At 38.5% G+C, this 17,692-nt stretch overlaps 2 protein-coding genes across 2 annotated transcripts in view; one reads left to right on the forward strand and one right to left on the reverse strand.

The window, feature by feature from the left end:
* Positions 1–14,014, forward strand: part of CENPP (centromere protein P) — a 164,371-nt gene extending 150,357 nt beyond the window's left edge. Inside the window, exons 7-9 of the mRNA XM_075713440.1 lie at positions 9,373–9,452; positions 13,490–13,581; positions 13,893–14,014. Of these exons, the coding sequence (XP_075569555.1) occupies positions 9,373–9,452; positions 13,490–13,581; positions 13,893–14,014 (294 nt within the window). The remainder of the gene's footprint in view (positions 1–9,372; positions 9,453–13,489; positions 13,582–13,892) is intronic.
* A 3,174-nt stretch (positions 14,015–17,188) lies between these two features.
* IPPK (inositol-pentakisphosphate 2-kinase) overlaps positions 17,189–17,692 on the reverse strand; it is a 32,068-nt gene continuing 31,564 nt past the window's right edge. The window contains exon 13 of the mRNA XM_075714059.1: positions 17,189–17,466. Coding sequence (XP_075570174.1) covers positions 17,241–17,466 — 226 coding nt within the window. The 3' untranslated portion in view covers positions 17,189–17,240. The remainder of the gene's footprint in view (positions 17,467–17,692) is intronic.

Genomic DNA, 17,692 nt, shown 5'->3' on the forward strand with positions numbered 1-17,692 from the left:
CTAGCCTCTTGCCCATGGCCCACTGTAATCTTCAGGTTTGCCAGTGTCTGTGTCCAAGAGAGCAACTTGGAACCGAGGGGTAGTGCAGGGTGGCCAGTGGGGAAATGTGAAGTCTCTGAAGGCAGAGCGAGTGAGCCTGCAAGTCTTTTCAGCTGTTCTGGAGAAGTGTATTCTAATTTCCAATATGCCTATTTACTATAGAAACAAACACGGAATAAAGTACCTTGGTGCTTTTGCTTTTAGAAACATTGGTTTGTAAATGTGCACACATCATTGGTCAGGAGTATAATTTTTTGTAAACTAGTGGAAATCCTTTCCCTCGACAATTTTGAAGAGAACTAACGGAGAGATGACTTGTTTCTTCCCCAGCAAGAAAAAAAAACTAAAGAAAAAACATCTGCAACTTCTGTGTTCGCTAAGTGTTTATTATGTACCCCTTCCTGCTCTTTCCAAGGTTTCATTTTCATTTAATTCTATTTTTCCTCACATTTTAAAAATAAACCTCTAGTATGTATTTAATTTATTCCCAGTCTGCTGTAATTAAGTTGCGGATTAACATCTGGTTACCATATGACAAAGTGATATTGAAAGGAAATGCTTTGTAAGAGAGAGAAGATAGTATGTGTACTTGGGCCTAGGTAATGCTGGTTTATCTCTTGTGTAGACATACAGCCTAGATCCAATTATGAAAATACAAATAGTATGGTAAATTAATAGTGACACAGCGAATAGTGACAAATTGAATCAAGCATGAAAAATAACGTTATGGAAATGTGAAAGAAGGAAAATAAATGGCAATGGAGATAGAGTAGGGGCCAAAAAAGAGAAGCTGTAATCAACTGAAGGATAAAAAGAAAGAATGAACAAAGCAGAGAAACTTGATTGGCAATTTGCTAATGCTACATGGGGTTTGGGCTGGTGATGAGTTAAGGCTTCCTCCCAGTTGGTTTCAGGTACTAGTGTACAGCACTGACTTAACTTTAAGAGGTAGTTGTAAGATTGAATCTTAGCGAAGTGATCTGTAACTCCTGAGTTACAGATCTGGTCTGCTAAAAAACACAGTTCTGAAACTACGTGGATGCAGAGCGATTTTCATTCCAGTAACCAGCTGTACATATACTACTGGAGGAAACCAGGCATACCCTGAGCTTTTAAGGAAATTTTGGTAAACATTTTCTGCAAAGATTTCCCCTGCTCATAGTGACATTCATACTGTTATTCCTCAAGTCTGCCCCCAAAATTCTCATTTCCTCTACTTTACTACAAAGGAAACATGCATGTTGGTAGTATCACTTGTGGTTTTAGTTTTAAAAGAAGGGAACTGAGTCTGCCACGTAGACAAAAGTACTTTTTCATTGTGCGCCTCTTTTTGTAAACTTGTTCTTTGGTTCTGAAGAGACTTGTAGTTTTGTGTAATTTGCATGACACAGATCACCAGCAGGACTGTTTTACTTGAGTAAAATGTTTACTTAGATGGGAAGATGGAAGAAGTGTTTATTCTGAGACATAATTACAAGGGTGAAGTTTCATAAATCCGTTTTGCAAATACAGTGTTTTCATGCTGTGTAATTTAGTTGAAGGGGAAAAGTGCATTATCTTTTCTTGGTTTCAGTTCCTTTAATTGTACAAAATGAGAAACTTCATGCTGACTTTTAAGATCCTTTATGCTTTGCACTTTCAATGTGCCATTCTTTGAATACTTGAAGATACTATGATTCTAGCCCTTGCAAAGCATTTTAGGCATTTTTCAGTGTAGACATGAAAAAAAATATAGCATGCGAGAACACATTTATAAAATGTTTCTCTTTTATAATTCTATAATTCATATTTTATTGTTTAAAAACAGGTTTTGTCAAAGTTTTTCTCCTGCAGTAGTAGGTACAACTTATTCTGATAGCTATAATTTATTACGCATCCCAGTTGCTTAAATTGATATTTATGCTTATCCAAAAATAAAAGCTTGCTGCCATCTTCCTAAGCATATGATAACGATCTGATGAAAGTTGACCTCTGATTTGCTAATAATGTTTGTAGTTTTATGCTTTAACTGAGATTTAGTTAAACACACTGTCTGTTTCCTGAAAAGATTGCTGTATTTTACTCTAATTTAAATCATTGACCTTAGGTTACAACACTGTTATCTTTCAGGCACAGACCAAACTGTCTTGTTTGTCTTCACAAAGCCATATGAAGTGGTGATGCAGAGGCTAATAGTACACCCGACTTGAGCATCTTGCCATTAGAACGTGTTGGTTTGGGCACAGAACTTCATTTGGTGCTGAGGCTTCAGCAATACCTGTTTCCTAGCATGGATATTTGGGTTTAGTCCTGAAAAAAAAATAAATCTGTTCAAGCAGGGCTGTGTTGATGCTAGGTTTCCTCATGTTTCTATTTCTGTTACTCAAGTCTGAATGTCATTATGACCAAATGGCCAATAGGAAAATATTATGTTTTTAATACAAGCACACACAGCCTTCCCCAAAACATCGGTGCTGTTAATCCAACAGATATAGGACTCAGCCATACTTTTTCTTTAAAGCCAAGTATAAAAGTGAATAGAATTTCTACAGCATATTAGTTTTTAAAACATCTTTAACATTTTAAGCATGAATAGATCTCTACCTGAGAAGAGGCAATAAATGGAGATTTCCACCTTGTGGAATTACTGTAAAATTATGCTAGAGTGCCGAAGGTGGAGTTTATCGAGTGGATTTTGAGCAGTGCTAGCTACCGTTTGAGAAGTACAGAAATATTTTGTGTTTCTAATGTTCCATATGTTTTAGTATAGAGGGAAGTTAGAATGAAAGATGTTTTTCTTGAACCTAGGTATTCAAATTATTTGCAGAACGCCACCTCAGCAATTATGTATTGTACTTCTCACTCTAATTGCACAATTTTGTGGCATTTAGGGCCATGGTTTAGTGGTGGACTTGGCAGTGTTAGGTTTACAGTTGGACTCAATGATATTAAAGGACTTTTCCAATCTAAATGATTCTATGATTCTATGAAGATCTATCGCTAACTCATATGATGCACAGAGACAGATCAAGCAAGGAGTGGCACACTGATTCACGAAGTATGCTATTACGACATACTACCATAACTGGGTTGTTGATAAACTTCCTTGCTGTAGAAACTAAAATTTAAAAAAAAAAAATATTTTTAGGGAGATCCCAGTTCTGCATTTCTCTGAGGTAGGGAATAGCCACAGCATCACTCCAAATATCAGTAGACAATATGGATAAATTGCTTTCTAAATGATACTCTATTGCTGTAGTGGAATTAATTTAAAAAAAAAAAACCTTACAAAAATAGTTTAAAACTGGGAATCATATATGTACATACACACAGTAAATGGCCATACAAAGGAAAAACGGCAGCTTGAGGATTCATTGCATCTTCTAATTCTTGTCCCATTGGCTCATTACATACTTTAAAGCAAAAGTCCATGTGTAAATGTTGAGTGTAATGTAATCAATACTCTACATACCAAATAGAGATTTTAGATAATACGGAATTTGCTTCCACAGAAAGATACCAAAGAGAATATGAAATGGCATATAAAGAAGACTTTCTTTTTCAACCGAAAAATATGTGGCATGGGATAGACTGCTTTTTCCTTCAAAATATAAATGTTTAAGCCTTACAAATACTGCAGTAGCTTCAAAATACCTTTGTTTCCAGTATTAAGCTGCTGAAGAAACAAAGATTTAAACATGTCAGCCTGTAAGATAAACATACTCGATTAGATTCTGAGGTGTATCACATGAAAGTAAATTCTAAGTAGTTCTCTCAAATTAAGTTATATAGCATTCTGTATTCATTGTTTTTTTGATATTTTATGAGCCTGTATTTTGCCTGTGCAACTGATGCTTCTGAAAAATAAGAGGAAATTCAGACACTTTACATTTGCATTAGTTTTACATATACAAGAAAAAATCTCAGCAGACAAAGCTAGACAATTTAACAATAATGTAATAATTTATGTTGATGCTGGGTAGTTATTTAATGGACTGGTGTTTGTTTATTTGGCCAGATTTAAAGCAGTGGAAGGTTTGCCCATCGTTGACATTGTCTTTATAACACTGGAATCATTTAAGTAAGTGTGGCAGTCATAATGCTGGGTTTCTTTGTAAAAAACTAAACATTTGTATCCCTCCTGTTTGTCTAATGCTTTCTGTTTGGTGGATACCAAACAAACCCCTAAGGAGACGTAGTGCAGATTTGCTGATTATGCTCATACATTTAAATTGTAATTACCGTCTTTCTTTCTTTACATACTTTTTAAAAGCTCCTTTAAATGAAACTTGTGGAATCTAATCTAATGTGTAGCACATTAAAACCAAAAAGTCTTTCTGTAGGAATTTTCCCTTTGTGAACCATTTGCCTTTGACTCAGTAATTCCAGTTCAATCAGACTGGAAGTCTTTTACTGAATGTTGCGATACAGCACTTTCCATAGTCAAATTTCAGATGTTTCAGGCTTTGAGCATCATGTTTAATGACACTGGTAGTGTTTACTGTATTCTTTTAAAAATACTCCAACACTGCCACTGTGCAGCAAAAACTTCTACGTAAAGAACATCAACTTAAGCATGTGACAAACCTGCAGCATCTGCAGGCAGTGGGTTTCTCTTCTCCTTGCGTATTCTGAAGGTTCCAGACTTTTCCTGTTGATTTTCAGTTCAAAAGAAGTCTCAAAAAAATGCAAGTTTGAGACAAAACCTTCTCAAAACCATGGCTATCTTACCCATCTTCATCTGCCTACATTACAGGTTTTTCTTTCATCCTTGTATTCAGATTTTAAGTGTACATCAATTTATACAGTGCTGCTCTTGCCCAGAGCAAGTAGCCCTTGCTCTTGCCCTTCCCAAGCAGTGGAAAGGAAGGAAAGAATTAAAAATAGGATGCATTTCTTTTTAGATACAGTATTACTCATTCCTCAGTTACATTGTATTGGCAGACTGTTTTGTCTTATCTGTTGAAGTCTGAGGTCCGTGTTAGTACCAGAAACGTTAAATTTCTTGGAGAAGTTTTTCATTGACTTAGGGCTTGGAACCGTGCTTTAGAAACACAGGAAAGTATAAATCCTTGTTATGCTTTCATGTTGGTGACAGCTGTCTTACAGGATAAAATCTTTTAGTTAATTGAAATGCATTAACAAATGTATTATCCAATATCTAAGAATGAGACTCATCAAAGCAACTTAAATTACATTTCTAGAAAGATAATTGATTGAAAATGTATATGTGATGTTCAGTTTGTGACAAATTAACATAGTTTGTGACTTGAGGATAAGAGTTCTTGGTGAAGTTAGCCCCAAATATTTTAGCAATGTGCATAAGGACAGATAAATTGTAAGACTAGATCTCATAAATGGAACCGTAGTTATCTGGGCTAGCAGAAGCCTTAGTAAAAGTAGAAATACAAACTAATTTAAAAAAAAAAAAGTAATTGCCGCACTTAGTTTCATTTTGTAGCCTGGTGATTGCTGTTTTTAAGTATCCGTAGGACTTGATCGTGGTAATAGTAAAATTGTTCCTTTTGTTGTTATCTTGGTTAGACTACTGTAATTTAAAAATCAGATTGCTGCTAAAACTAGAGAATGAGGCTGTTGGAGAGCACAGCTACTTTGAATTCAGACTCTCATCGGGAGCGCGTGGGGCAGTACACTGGGGTGGCTTCTGCTTGATGGCTACTTAAGGGATGGACCTAAATTTTTGCTGTGGGTAGCAGGCTGGTGGCAGTGGGTTTGATTGTTTAATGCTTCTGGAATTTAATCATGTTGTTAATAGTATTCCACAGTATCTAGAATTTTCATCACTTTTGCAAATAATCTGTGTTTGAATTACTGAAGTTATGTTGATGATGTTATTTAAGGCCTTGATGCTACCACCATGTGAATGACTTCAGTGGATGATATTGTGGCCTTAGCTGAGCAAAACATACATACAAATCACCCTGAATCAGAGCCTAAATGGAGCATCTTTGGTAAATTTAGAAGTAGCTTACACCTGTGGAGGGACTCACAACAGCATGACTTGCTTAGGACTCTTTACAGAGTCTATACAGCCCTTCTTACAGAATGCCAAGTTCAAAATTAGTAGCAAGCGTGAACTATCATTCCATCTAAGAGCAGAGTAGCGTATTTTCTTTGTAAGTGGGTTAGAAGTAAATTTGTCTGCTTTTAGTATAGCTTCTGCCTTGCCAATTTTGCTTTGCATTCTTAGTCATGGCTCTTAAGCTGAATATCTTAAAACATTTTCCTTAGAAGAGTTTTAATATGCAGAAAATTGCAATGCAATTTTAAACAGCTGAAGAATAATATATTTTGTTTAAAAATAGATACTCCAAGTGTAGTCACTTGGATGACTGTGTGTGTGTGTGTGTAAAATCTGTCATGGGAAAAAGGGAAGACTGTGTATTCCATCATGATGGTCGTCCCTCTGTGATTTGAGACTATTTCTGTTTTAGACAAAAGTTCCCGTAAGATTCCCTGCTTGGACTCCTGAAGGAGCTGGAAAAACGATTTCCGTCCAGAAGTAATAATAGCATGGACTTTTGGTTTTGATCATAAACTGACATTTAAAAGTCATCTGAGGAAAGATATTTCTTGATTAAAGTCAGATTTTGCTTAATGCAGTTGTAGCTGATCTTTCCCATCTGCTATCGCGCTATTTGATGTGATATCTTTCAGTTGCCTTGTGTCCACTTTACGAGATCCCATAGGAGCTATTGAATTTCCCAAGGGACCTTTCAATGAATCGGGTCATTCTGTTACCCTGGTTATTGCTTGGGTTTTCTTTTCCCTGGGGAAAACTTGGAAAAGTTGCACAGCAGAGAATATGAGGTGATAATCTGGTACCCACAAAGTGTATTTGGAATTGTAGTTCTGTCAGGACTATTGCAGCTTGTGCACAGCATGTGCCTGGTTTTTCATTTATGTGCCAGATCCCCACGTTTTAGCTGTGGGATACAGACATTACGTTTTATATGTGGAATATGGAAGGTAGATCATGTGACTGCATTTTGTGGGTTTTATTCCCTAAATTGTCAGTGTTTAACATTGCTCACTTAATCCTGGGTGTGGTAGTTTTCCTTCCTGCTTCTGCCGCATGATCACTCTGAGGAGTCACCCCTAGGTAAGATGGGCAGACACCTCCTTACGTGGGTCTGGGCGAGGTACTGCTCCATGCTACTGTTGCGACTTACGTTTTAGCGTGTAATACGCCTGAAGAGAGACGTAGGTATTTGTGTTTTGGCTTCTTGTGTGTTTTGTGGATTGCTAAGATATGATCTTTCCTGCTAAGAAGCTGTATTTTATCCCAAATCCTGTGAATTTCACGCAAGATCAGATTCTCACCGCATCCAGACGGATTGTCAAAACCCTGGCCTTTATTTAAGGCACAGAATAACTGCTTCCTGTGTGCAGAACTCACCAACCAGCCTCTCCCAGGTACAAGGAAGCTTTTAGACAACAGAAAACTACACACTTTGAGATTTCCTTGAGGTTTCCTCTGGTTTCTGTACAAGATAAAATACCACCCACTAGCTGGGGGTAAATGCATTGATTATGGCAATAATAACCTGCAACTCCCAAACAAGTCATGGGTGCATTTTACAGTGGTTTGAAAATTGGAATCTTATCTAGTGCCTCTGATCTAGTTTCTCTTGTGGTTCCCAAAGGCGTCAGTATGGGCGGATGAAGATAAAACATGACTCAGTGTTTAGCTATGGTATACTTGGGATCTCTTGTAAACGAGGAGCTCAAGACTTGAGTTTGCCAGATACAAGCTAATCCTAAATTTCTAGTATTTGCAACCTGGAGCTAAAGCAATCGCTAGATCTCCAAGACCTATGATACCAGACAAATGAAGGCACGTAGTGAATATCAAAGACATGGGTTATTGAGAAGGAAAGCCTGAAAGACTTGTTTTATTTTGTCATCAGAGGAGCATAAATCCACAGGGAGTAAAGTTGAAAAAAGATCACTGTTATGCCAGATGATAGATCAGTCACGTTTTTATGCTGTAACTACCGTGCACTTTGTTGCCCCTTATGTGTCTCTGTTCCCAGGGTAGATCGTGGTCTTTATCCCCATGGTAGGTACAGTACTAGATCCTTTGTAAAAATTAAAACTGGCAAATTCCATGTGTTTGATGTCATTTGGCATTCTGCACAACCCCCCTTCAGTTTGTCATAAATTCCTAAACCAGGGCAAGGTCACATCTGGTAGCAATTTCAGTCTGCCAGATGAGGTGTAATCCTGTAAAACCTAACTCATTTTCTCCAGTGCTTTTCAAAGATGCGCTCTCCTGCTCCTTTTCCGTAAGACATACCACTTGCCCTGTGCTGTAGCGCTGTAGGATGATTTAGGCTGACAGTCTTTTCACGCTTTATAAACTGCAATTTTTGGAACACAGCTTTGTATCCACTACATAAAACAGTACAAGCAAGTTACAGTGTTGAAGTCTTCATGATAACAGGCTACATCTAGATTATGTTTTCTTTTGCAATAGCACGTCCCTGCAGGATGCATTAATTGTGTTCTTTCTCAGTGTTTTGATGCATATGAATCTCCTCATGCTCTGTGTAACCTGTCATCTTACATACTGCATAACTTCTAAAGGATCTATACATAGCTACTATTCTGCTTTTCTTTTACATGCTTTTAAAATAGTTATAGCAGAAGTTATGAGTCTTAGGTAATTCAAGGTGTACACGTGAAGACTGTAAATTATTAGATGCACTAACAAAATAATGGAACAATGATCAATCTTTGCACACTGTAGTGACTGAAAATAGCTCTAATTCACAGTAACATGGAAATTTAATAGTAGTTTTATATGTTTTATGATGTTTCCATTGTCCCAGTATATTTTTATAATAGAGGTTATTTTGGTATCTCATTGCCTTTCTTACTGTATGCACTGTATGGAATTTCTCAAAAGGAGTAGCAAAGCAGAGTGTACTAGTAAGAGGCTTTTTTTGTGAAACTCTGATGTATTATAATGTATTATTAAATCAAATTAACAGAACTTAGTTAAAAAATATTCTTTCAAGGTTTCCTACATCTTGCATAAGGACTTCTAAGGCCTGTTTGTACAGGTGTGTGATACTGTTTTTTTCTTCTCTGAGGTGTATCTCAACCTGAGGTGTATTCTCAAGTATCTCTTGATACCACATGAATGATACTAAAAAAAAAAATTGAATTTTAAACAATTAGTATCACTACTCTTAACCGTTGAAAATGCAAGCTAAAAGTGGCAGCATATTAAAATCCACTGCAACTGGGAACACTAGCTAGACACCACCTTGTCTATTCTGATTTTTCTGATCTAATTTATACCCTTTTGAACGTGTTTATTTGCAGGGCAAATATCCTGACCTTGTGACCTTTCCGGAAGGACTGCTGGGAGATTATATAATTCTAAGGAACCCCAAACTTTCTGGGTAAGCCAATAAATACATTTCTTGATTTATGCAGATAAAGGATTGTGAAATGCACTGTTGACAATCTATACATAATCGGTCTGCTTGAGCATTAAGTCACGCTTTTCTTTAGAATGCCGCTAAACACAGAGGTTAGATGATGCGTGTTACAATTTAGGGCTATAACCACACATTAAAAACACGAGGAGAAAAAACAAAAAAAAACCCCAAAAATGTATGTACAGGCCACATGCATGTGGCCTTGTTAGATAAGTCAGTAAGTCAATCAATCGTGTTGCTACTGTGTGTACCCACTCTTTTAAAAAGCTAGGTGGAAAAAAAAATGAAGGGCTCTGGCAGACTTTTCATTTACATTTTAAGGAAAAAAAAAATCTATTAGTATCTTGGTTTTGGAAGCTTATGGTACAATGAAGAGTCTAAATTCAAAGTTGAGGAATGTGGGATGTACCCTCCCTCTTACGCACCAGAAAACATGTCAGGTTCGACTGGATTTGTTCCATCTTGGTTTTCTTTCTGCATTACATGACCAGAGCAATGGGCAGAACAGATGCTGAGGCTGCCGTCCCTCTTACTGTGACAGGGCGGGCCACTGGCAACCACCCCCTATGAGATAAGGCAGTATTTTCCACCCCTGGGCCTGAGCGAAGGAGCTCGTCCCTCCTCGCAGGCGAAGGCCAGTGTGGCAGCCCATCAGCTACAGCTCATACTCTCTTCGGTGGTAGGAGGTGCAATGATCACAGATCACTGAAGCAAAGCGCAGTTCTTTGGTCATCTTTCCGTTAAAGAATGGAAAGAAAATGGCAGTTACCATGTTACCGAAAGCAACTGTAGCTATATTTTTCCATTGGTTTAGGAGGAAATCAGTTAGATGAAGGAGGGGATCATTTCAGTGCCATTTATTATTATTATCCTACCACACATGCTGGATTTGTTTGGGCTCCCTGCTAGACATGTTCTGGCAGGTTTGGGTTTTTAAATGGAGTAAAAAAAATCCTTGAAGTTTCATGTAAGACAATATAATTATCACTGTCGGGAATTCTGTAAGGGCCAAGAAAAGTAACTATTTTGTGAAGGGACCAGACCATTCCCTTCTCCTATTACAGGTTCACTGTAACATGCATTAATTTATATGGAAACAACTGGAAATAAAGCATAGCTCCCTCAAACATATTTGTTTGTGGAACTAGCACATAAACCATAATAGATAGTGCTGTCTCAGCACCATAGTGTCAAATCTGCCATTTAAAACTGAATGCTTTAACTCTGGGTTGCTAAAATGAATTGTCATTAGACCATCACAATTAGAAAACAAGCTGCTTTATTTTACAGTTTCTCTTCATGTTGATGGGTGCCAAGTTCCATTACACATTCCCTCTCACCCAAAATCATGAAATACAAGAACTTAAAAATCATTTCAGTGGGTTGGTAGAAAATACACATTTGCATATTAATTTGTTTGCAAAATCCCAGAACAAGGTGTGCACAAATTCTCAAAGCATTTTTAACAATGAAGTGGCAAAGACTGACAGATCATATTGAAAGGAAAGTTTTACAGTCATGATTGGTCAAACAACACTGAGAAAGGGAGCTTCCTCTTTGCAATGCCTTGTTACTGTGCCTGTCAGCTTTGGATTAGGAAAGCCTTACTTCCAATAAGGAATACTCCTAAACGCAGGGATTGGAAGGGAATGCAAAATACAGTAAAGCAGATGGGATGTTATAAAGCAGCAAATCTACTATGAATGTTGTTCTAGAGTAATCCCTGTGTACTTGACTAGAAAAACTCTCCGCCTGCACAAGCCAACTGCCTAATTGTTCACTTAGTATGGCGTGGCCATCTTGGCCCACTGCGAAAGCTGGAAATAATAATTAGCCTTGCAAAAACACGAAACCTCTCTTGAGGGAGTCATGACGGTTAAGATTTTCTTTTTTTTTCTTTTTTTTTTTTTTTAATTAAGAGCAAACAAATGCAGGAATCTAGGCCTTGGATATATTTATCCCTGTGTGTTACTCTAAAGAGTCCATGAACAATATCAGAGTGGACCTTATTCCAAACCCAGAACATCACTATTTATGCAAACACTTCTGAACCAGTTTTATTCTGTTTTCATGCCATATCCAAGCTCAATACCAGACCATGGGGTGCAGATGTTATATAAGGAGCAGAGGGGAGGGAAACTACAAGAAGGGCTGGAAGGAGGACCCGGGAAACTACAGGCCTGTCAGCCTGACCTCAGTGCCGGGAAACATTATGGAGCGGTTCATATTGAGTGAACTCAATAGGCAAGTGCAGATCAACCAGGGGATCGGGCCCAGCCAGCATGGGTTCATGAAAGGCAGGTCCTGCTTGACCAACCTGATCTCCTTCTATGACCTGGTGACCCGCCTGGTGGATGAAGGAGAGGCTGTGGATGTCATCTACCTGGATTTCAGTAAAGACTTTGACACCATCTCCCATAGCATTCTCCTTGGGAAGCTGGCAGCTCATGGCTTGGACGGGTGTACTCTTTGCTGGGTAAAAAACTGGTTGGGTGGCCAAGCCCAGAGAGTAGTGCTGAATGGAGTTAAGTCCAGTTGGCAGCCAGTCACAAGCGGTGTTCCCCAGGGCTCTGTTTTGGGGCCAGCCTTGTTTAATATCTTTATCAATGATCTGGATGAGGGGATTGAGTGCGCCCTCAGTAAGTTTGCAGATGACACCAAACTGGGTGGGAGTGTCGATCTGCTGGAGGGTAGGAAGGCCCTGCAGAGGGACCTGGACAGGCTGGATTGATGGGCCGAGGCCAACTGTATGAGGTTCAACAAGGCCAAGTGCCGGGTCCTGCACTTGGGTCACAACAAGCCCATGCAACGCTACAGGCTTGGGGAAGAGTGGCTGGAAAGCTGCCTGGCCGAAAAGGACCTGGGGGTGTTGGTTGACAGCTGGCTGAACATGGGCCAGCAGTGTGCCCAGGTGGCCAAGAAGGCCAACAGCATCCTGGCTTGTATCAGGAATAGTGTGGCCAGCAGGAGCAGGGAGGTGATTGTCCCCCTGTACTCGGCACTGGTGAGGCCACACCTCAAATACTGTGTCCGGTTTTGGGCCCCTCGGTACAAGAAAGACATTGAGGTGCTGGAGCATATTCAGAGAAGGGCAACAAAGCTGGTGAAGGGTCTGGAGCACAGGTCTTATGAGGAGCGGCTGAGGGAACTGGGGTTGTTTAGCCTGGAGAAGAGGAGGCTGAGGGGAGACCTTATCACTCTCTACCCCTACCTGAAAGGAGGTTGTAGCGAGGTGGGTGTTGGTCTCTTCTCCCAAGTAACTAGCGATAGGACAAGAGGAAATGGCCTCAAGATGCATCAGGGGAGGTTTAGATTGGATAGTAGGACAAATTTCTTTACGGAAAGGGTGGTCAAGCATTGGAACAAGGCTGCCCAGAGAGGTGGTGGACTCACAAGCCCTGGGAGTGTTGAAAAAACGGGTAGACGTGGCACTTGGGGACATGGTTGGTGGTGTTGGGTTGATGATTCCTAGTTTTTAGTTTCATTAAAAATAATCCAGCCACCAAGTCAGGAAACCTGAAATTGCTACTCTACCTTTAATTGGTTTAGTGGTGGACTTGGTAATGTTAGGTTAATGGTTGGACTGGATGATCTTAAAGGTCTTTTCCAACCTAAACAATTCTATGATTCTAAACACTATCTATCTCCCATTTTCCTTCATATCTTAGTTTTTACCACTGTTCCACAGAAACTTACCCTTCGTAAGAGACAAAAACGAGAACCAGGGGAAAAAAATCCTTGAGGTTGAAATGTGAATGTACCTGGAAATGAAGTAATAACCTTTCCTTTTCAGTAGACTACCAGTTTTCCTTGGTTCAAAATAGAAGTATTTCTGATTATCAAATACAGAGATGGGTAAGTTGCATTACCTGAGGTGAATTTTGTGTAAGAGCATAATGAGTGTGAACCTCCTGAATACTGTGCTTTCTGCTTTGAAGAAACCTTGAAGACAGTTGCCCAGTTAACACTTAACTAACTTTTCTGTGCACATGATACAGGTTTGAATTAATTATTGTTTGGAAGATACATATAGATGAAGAAGGGAAAACTACGCCTGTTCTGGACCTTCTGACTAAAGTACCGAAGCAAGGTAACATCATTTACTTCAGCGACCATTTCAGAGCTTTCAAGTAGAATGCCTGTCCCCTTTTTTTGGCAAACATCGCTTTAGATAAAATGCAAATCCATCTTGCAGAGCCCAACCAGGCAAACAAATCCCAATTTAGCAAGCAGCTAAGCTTCACCTCCTGTCTAATTTAAAAGGGCTTACAAAAACAAGTATGTCTGCCTCTTCTCGACAGCAGGTAACCTGTTTTATCCAAAAATGCAATTGCTGACAGCTACTTTCTGTAATAGTGCAGCTGTCTGAAAATAAACTTGACTGTTACCATTTTCTTGCAGTCTCAGAGCAGAGGATGGCAACTACTGAAAACGCACCCGCCTGCTTCCGAAGCATGCTGCTTCTGTTTGGGATTGAGACAGCTATCGAGAATCTGATCAAAGTGGTTGGCTTGGAAAAATGAATACCAGTATTACTTACAACAGGTAGCAATTTCAAAAGTAGTTTTAATTAAGATATTGTGTTACACAGTCTATAATTTTATTGAATATAAACATTAAGTTATTTTCCATTTAGAAACCATACTCATAAAACATGCTATCTGTACAGTTATGGCACGTTATATATAAATTGTCATGACATGAAAATAAATACAGCCATTTAAATACAAAAATGCCAAATAAAATAGTTACATGTACAGAGTGATTTCATTATAAATTTATCTTTCTGAATCATTAATGTACCAGAGTGGTTTATCTTCTTAACATTTTCTAGATACCTGGAAAATGTTAAAAGATCATGCACTGTCAAAATCAAGTCCATAAAAATCCATTTCATTTCACAGCTCTGTAAAAGTACAGTGATTTTAAAATGACAAGAGAACAGTAAGAGACTCGTAGAACAAAGAGTTAAATAGCTTTCTCATTAAATTAAGGTAGAAGCAGACAAATTGAAGATTTCAAAGACGTACTATGCAAAAAAAAAAAAAAAAAAAAAAAAAAGAAGGGTAACTGTATGAAGTAACTTTTTTCCACAATGTAAGTGTTGCGTAGAGACAGCATTAAACTAAACAAGAAAGGACCATTACACTTCTGTAAAGAGATATTGACGAATTATTGACGAATTAACTACTGCTCACTGCAGTACTTCGTTTTGATTTCCTACTTCTAGGGGGAAATTCTAGTAGGTAACACATTACAAAAGCATCACATTTCATACATTCATCCCTGATGAAACAAAACAGATTTAGACAGATGTCTTGTAACCTTCCTTCACTTCCATCAGATGTACCATCAGCTCATTTGTGAACTCTCAGCATTTTTCAAGAGTTCCTGCTCTGCACTAGCTATCACAACCAACCAACCTTATCCAAACCAAACCTATATAATTGTAAGTCACCTCCTTCTTAGATAGGAAGCAACAGTTGTTGCTCCTGGCATTGAGGGGCCAAAAACACACACTATGGACTCTCGAGTAGTATTAAGACACTTCCTTTTCAAGTCCATAGCTGCTCCAACCATGCAAGCAGTACAACTGCCTGCTCCATTTAGAAGTTATGACAAAGTACTTTATAGCAATGGTGAAATAGGTGGAGAAACCAAGAACTAAAGCAACAGTATGTTTATAATACCATAATTTTAATAATCCACTATTTGATCACTGAAATAGGCTCCTGCTGGTCTGGTAGGTGAGGAAAAAGTGACAGACCAGATTGGTTTCTGTCAGAATCTACAGCTGAGCAATGCCAGAGATTAAGTTTTGATGAACAGCAACTCTATAATAAAATACTTTGTTAGATATAAGGCAGACCAATTTCAAGTTTGGAATCCAGTAGACAGGAAAATTCACTGCTACTTTATCCACTGACATGTTACTGGTTTAGCTAGTTTTGTGTAACCTTTAGTTTTTTTTGTCTTTAGCTCCTTCTTGCATGAAAATGAAACTGTTTGATCAAGCACATACACTTCTGTTTGCATATGAAATGTGTGTAAATTTACAGCATAAAAATCTGAAAATTTTCCAGCTGTGGATAGTCCTTCTTTCCTCCTCTTGCCTAACAGTTGGAGGATTTCTGGATTTAAAAATAGATCTCCCTCCCCCAGGTTTTCTTTGGAAAGAAGGGGTTAATACCACTGTCAACTACCAGCTTATTGCACTGTTGTAGTATCACATTTCAGTGAGAGCAGCCCAGGACTCTGTCCCAGAAAGGCACACTGTCACCTGGGAGTGGAATACAAGAGCTTGCTAACACAGGTCACTGCCCACGGCAAAGCTCTATTGCTGTGTGAGTGATGTTACTCTCTATTTCATATTTCTTCCTCAAGTTGTACCAATATACAGGGGTTTCTGGTTTTGTGTTTTCAATGGAATAATTCAAACATTACATTGAGATCCCAATATAAATATCTTTTTTTAAATGTTAACCTACACTAGTTTGAAAAACATTACCAGTAAGCACACACTGTGTCCAGGTAACAGCAGGTCACTGTAGCTTGAGGATCTCTGCACGCGTCAGGGTGTGTATTCCCTAAGCGTAGGGGAAAAGTGTCTGTGGATTTTATCATACTACCATCAGTTTTGAGTATATCCTCAGTCTCTAGCTCAGGATCTTCCTCGAGGATGGCTTTTACTGCAGCATCTCGCAAGACTTCAACTGCACATGCCAATGTTTACAAAGTAAAGCCATCATTAAATTGCTGAAGTAGTGATACAAGCTTAGCTCCAGTACTCATTGTGAGAGTGGGACCCCCTGAAGCTTCAGAAAATCCATCACCTTTTTTCTGTGTCACTTAAAAAGGATGAGCCTGAAAGCATGCTCTTGCTACACAGTATGTGGGATACCAGTGAAATAGTGCCAACGTTTGACACAATCCAAAAGACCTGAAATAATCTGTAAAACTCAGAATATATTATTTTTATAGCTGAATTTAAATTAGGTAAGAGCGAGCTGTGGCTTCACCTTCAGTAGCAGCATATAATGTATAGAAAATAAAAGACCAATATGTCAGACGAGGTAAGCCCAGCTATCACATAAAATTCAAAGACGCTTACCTTTAACCCTTTGCACTTAGTTTCAGAAGGTTTAGGTAGATACAAGGTGATCACAAAACTTCTGGAGGCAGTCTGGTGTTCTTAATCTCATGCATTAGTACTTAAAAGTGTTCTGCACTAACACAGTAGTTCCATAGATTACTAACGCTTGAGCAGCCACTTCAGTTGTATTTTCAGTGGACTTAATGCTAACGTTTTATATTGGGTTTTGTCAGAGCATTCCCTCTTCCTAGTAGGTATGAGTGAGAATCAAAGCACAAGCTCCAAGGCAATTCTCTTGTTAGTAATTAGGCTTTCTACGTTAGTGCAGTACTTCAGGAAACCTTCAATTCTGTGCTCTTTCAATTCTAAGGAAGTAGACTTTTAGTATACATTTGATCTGTCCTCTAGTTCCAAGGTATGGCACATTATCTGTTCTGTCATATTAAATACATTCATTAAGGTTATATAGCAAATGCATGTTTTAGTGCTACTCCATGTCTTTGAAAAGGCATACCAATTAGAAATCAGTTCTTAAAGCAAAAACATTCACAGCTGAAAAATGCACTGAACACAATAGAAAAAAAATCACCATAATTGTATTCCATTAATGTTTCACTTTCTAATGTGTTCGAATAAAAATAACCTTAAGGAAACGGTTACACTTTATGGAGAACTAATGTGCAGTCTTCATTCTCCTTGAAGAGACTGGACATAACTGGGTCATCTTTGGCCTGTACATTCTTCAAATAATAGTTTACTATCTTGCCATCAAGTTTGTACTGATGAGGAATGCTTTCGTAGGGTTTTAGATCAAGGTCCAGGACAGAAACAGAAAAGGTGAATCTTGATTTGGACGTTAGTACCACAGGTCTCTGCTCAGAGCTGAAAAACAAAACCGTATTGCACATCTGAGTCACTGAAGCTAACGTTTTTTCATTTGTGTATCCTGCGTCCCCTTGCAAAAAGACTCTCTAATGAGAGCCTAAGAAAATAAACTTCAGCTAGTGTAGCATTTAGGAAACTATAGCTCCAGCTTAACTAGTCTTAAAGCGAACTTGCTGGTGCCTCTTCCAGTCATTTTCCTTTCAGCTTCCACACAGCTTAAGTC

Source organism: Pelecanus crispus, chromosome 7 (assembly GCF_030463565.1).
Source record: "Pelecanus crispus isolate bPelCri1 chromosome 7, bPelCri1.pri, whole genome shotgun sequence".
In the NCBI taxonomy this organism is placed as follows: domain Eukaryota; kingdom Metazoa; phylum Chordata; class Aves; order Pelecaniformes; family Pelecanidae; genus Pelecanus; species Pelecanus crispus.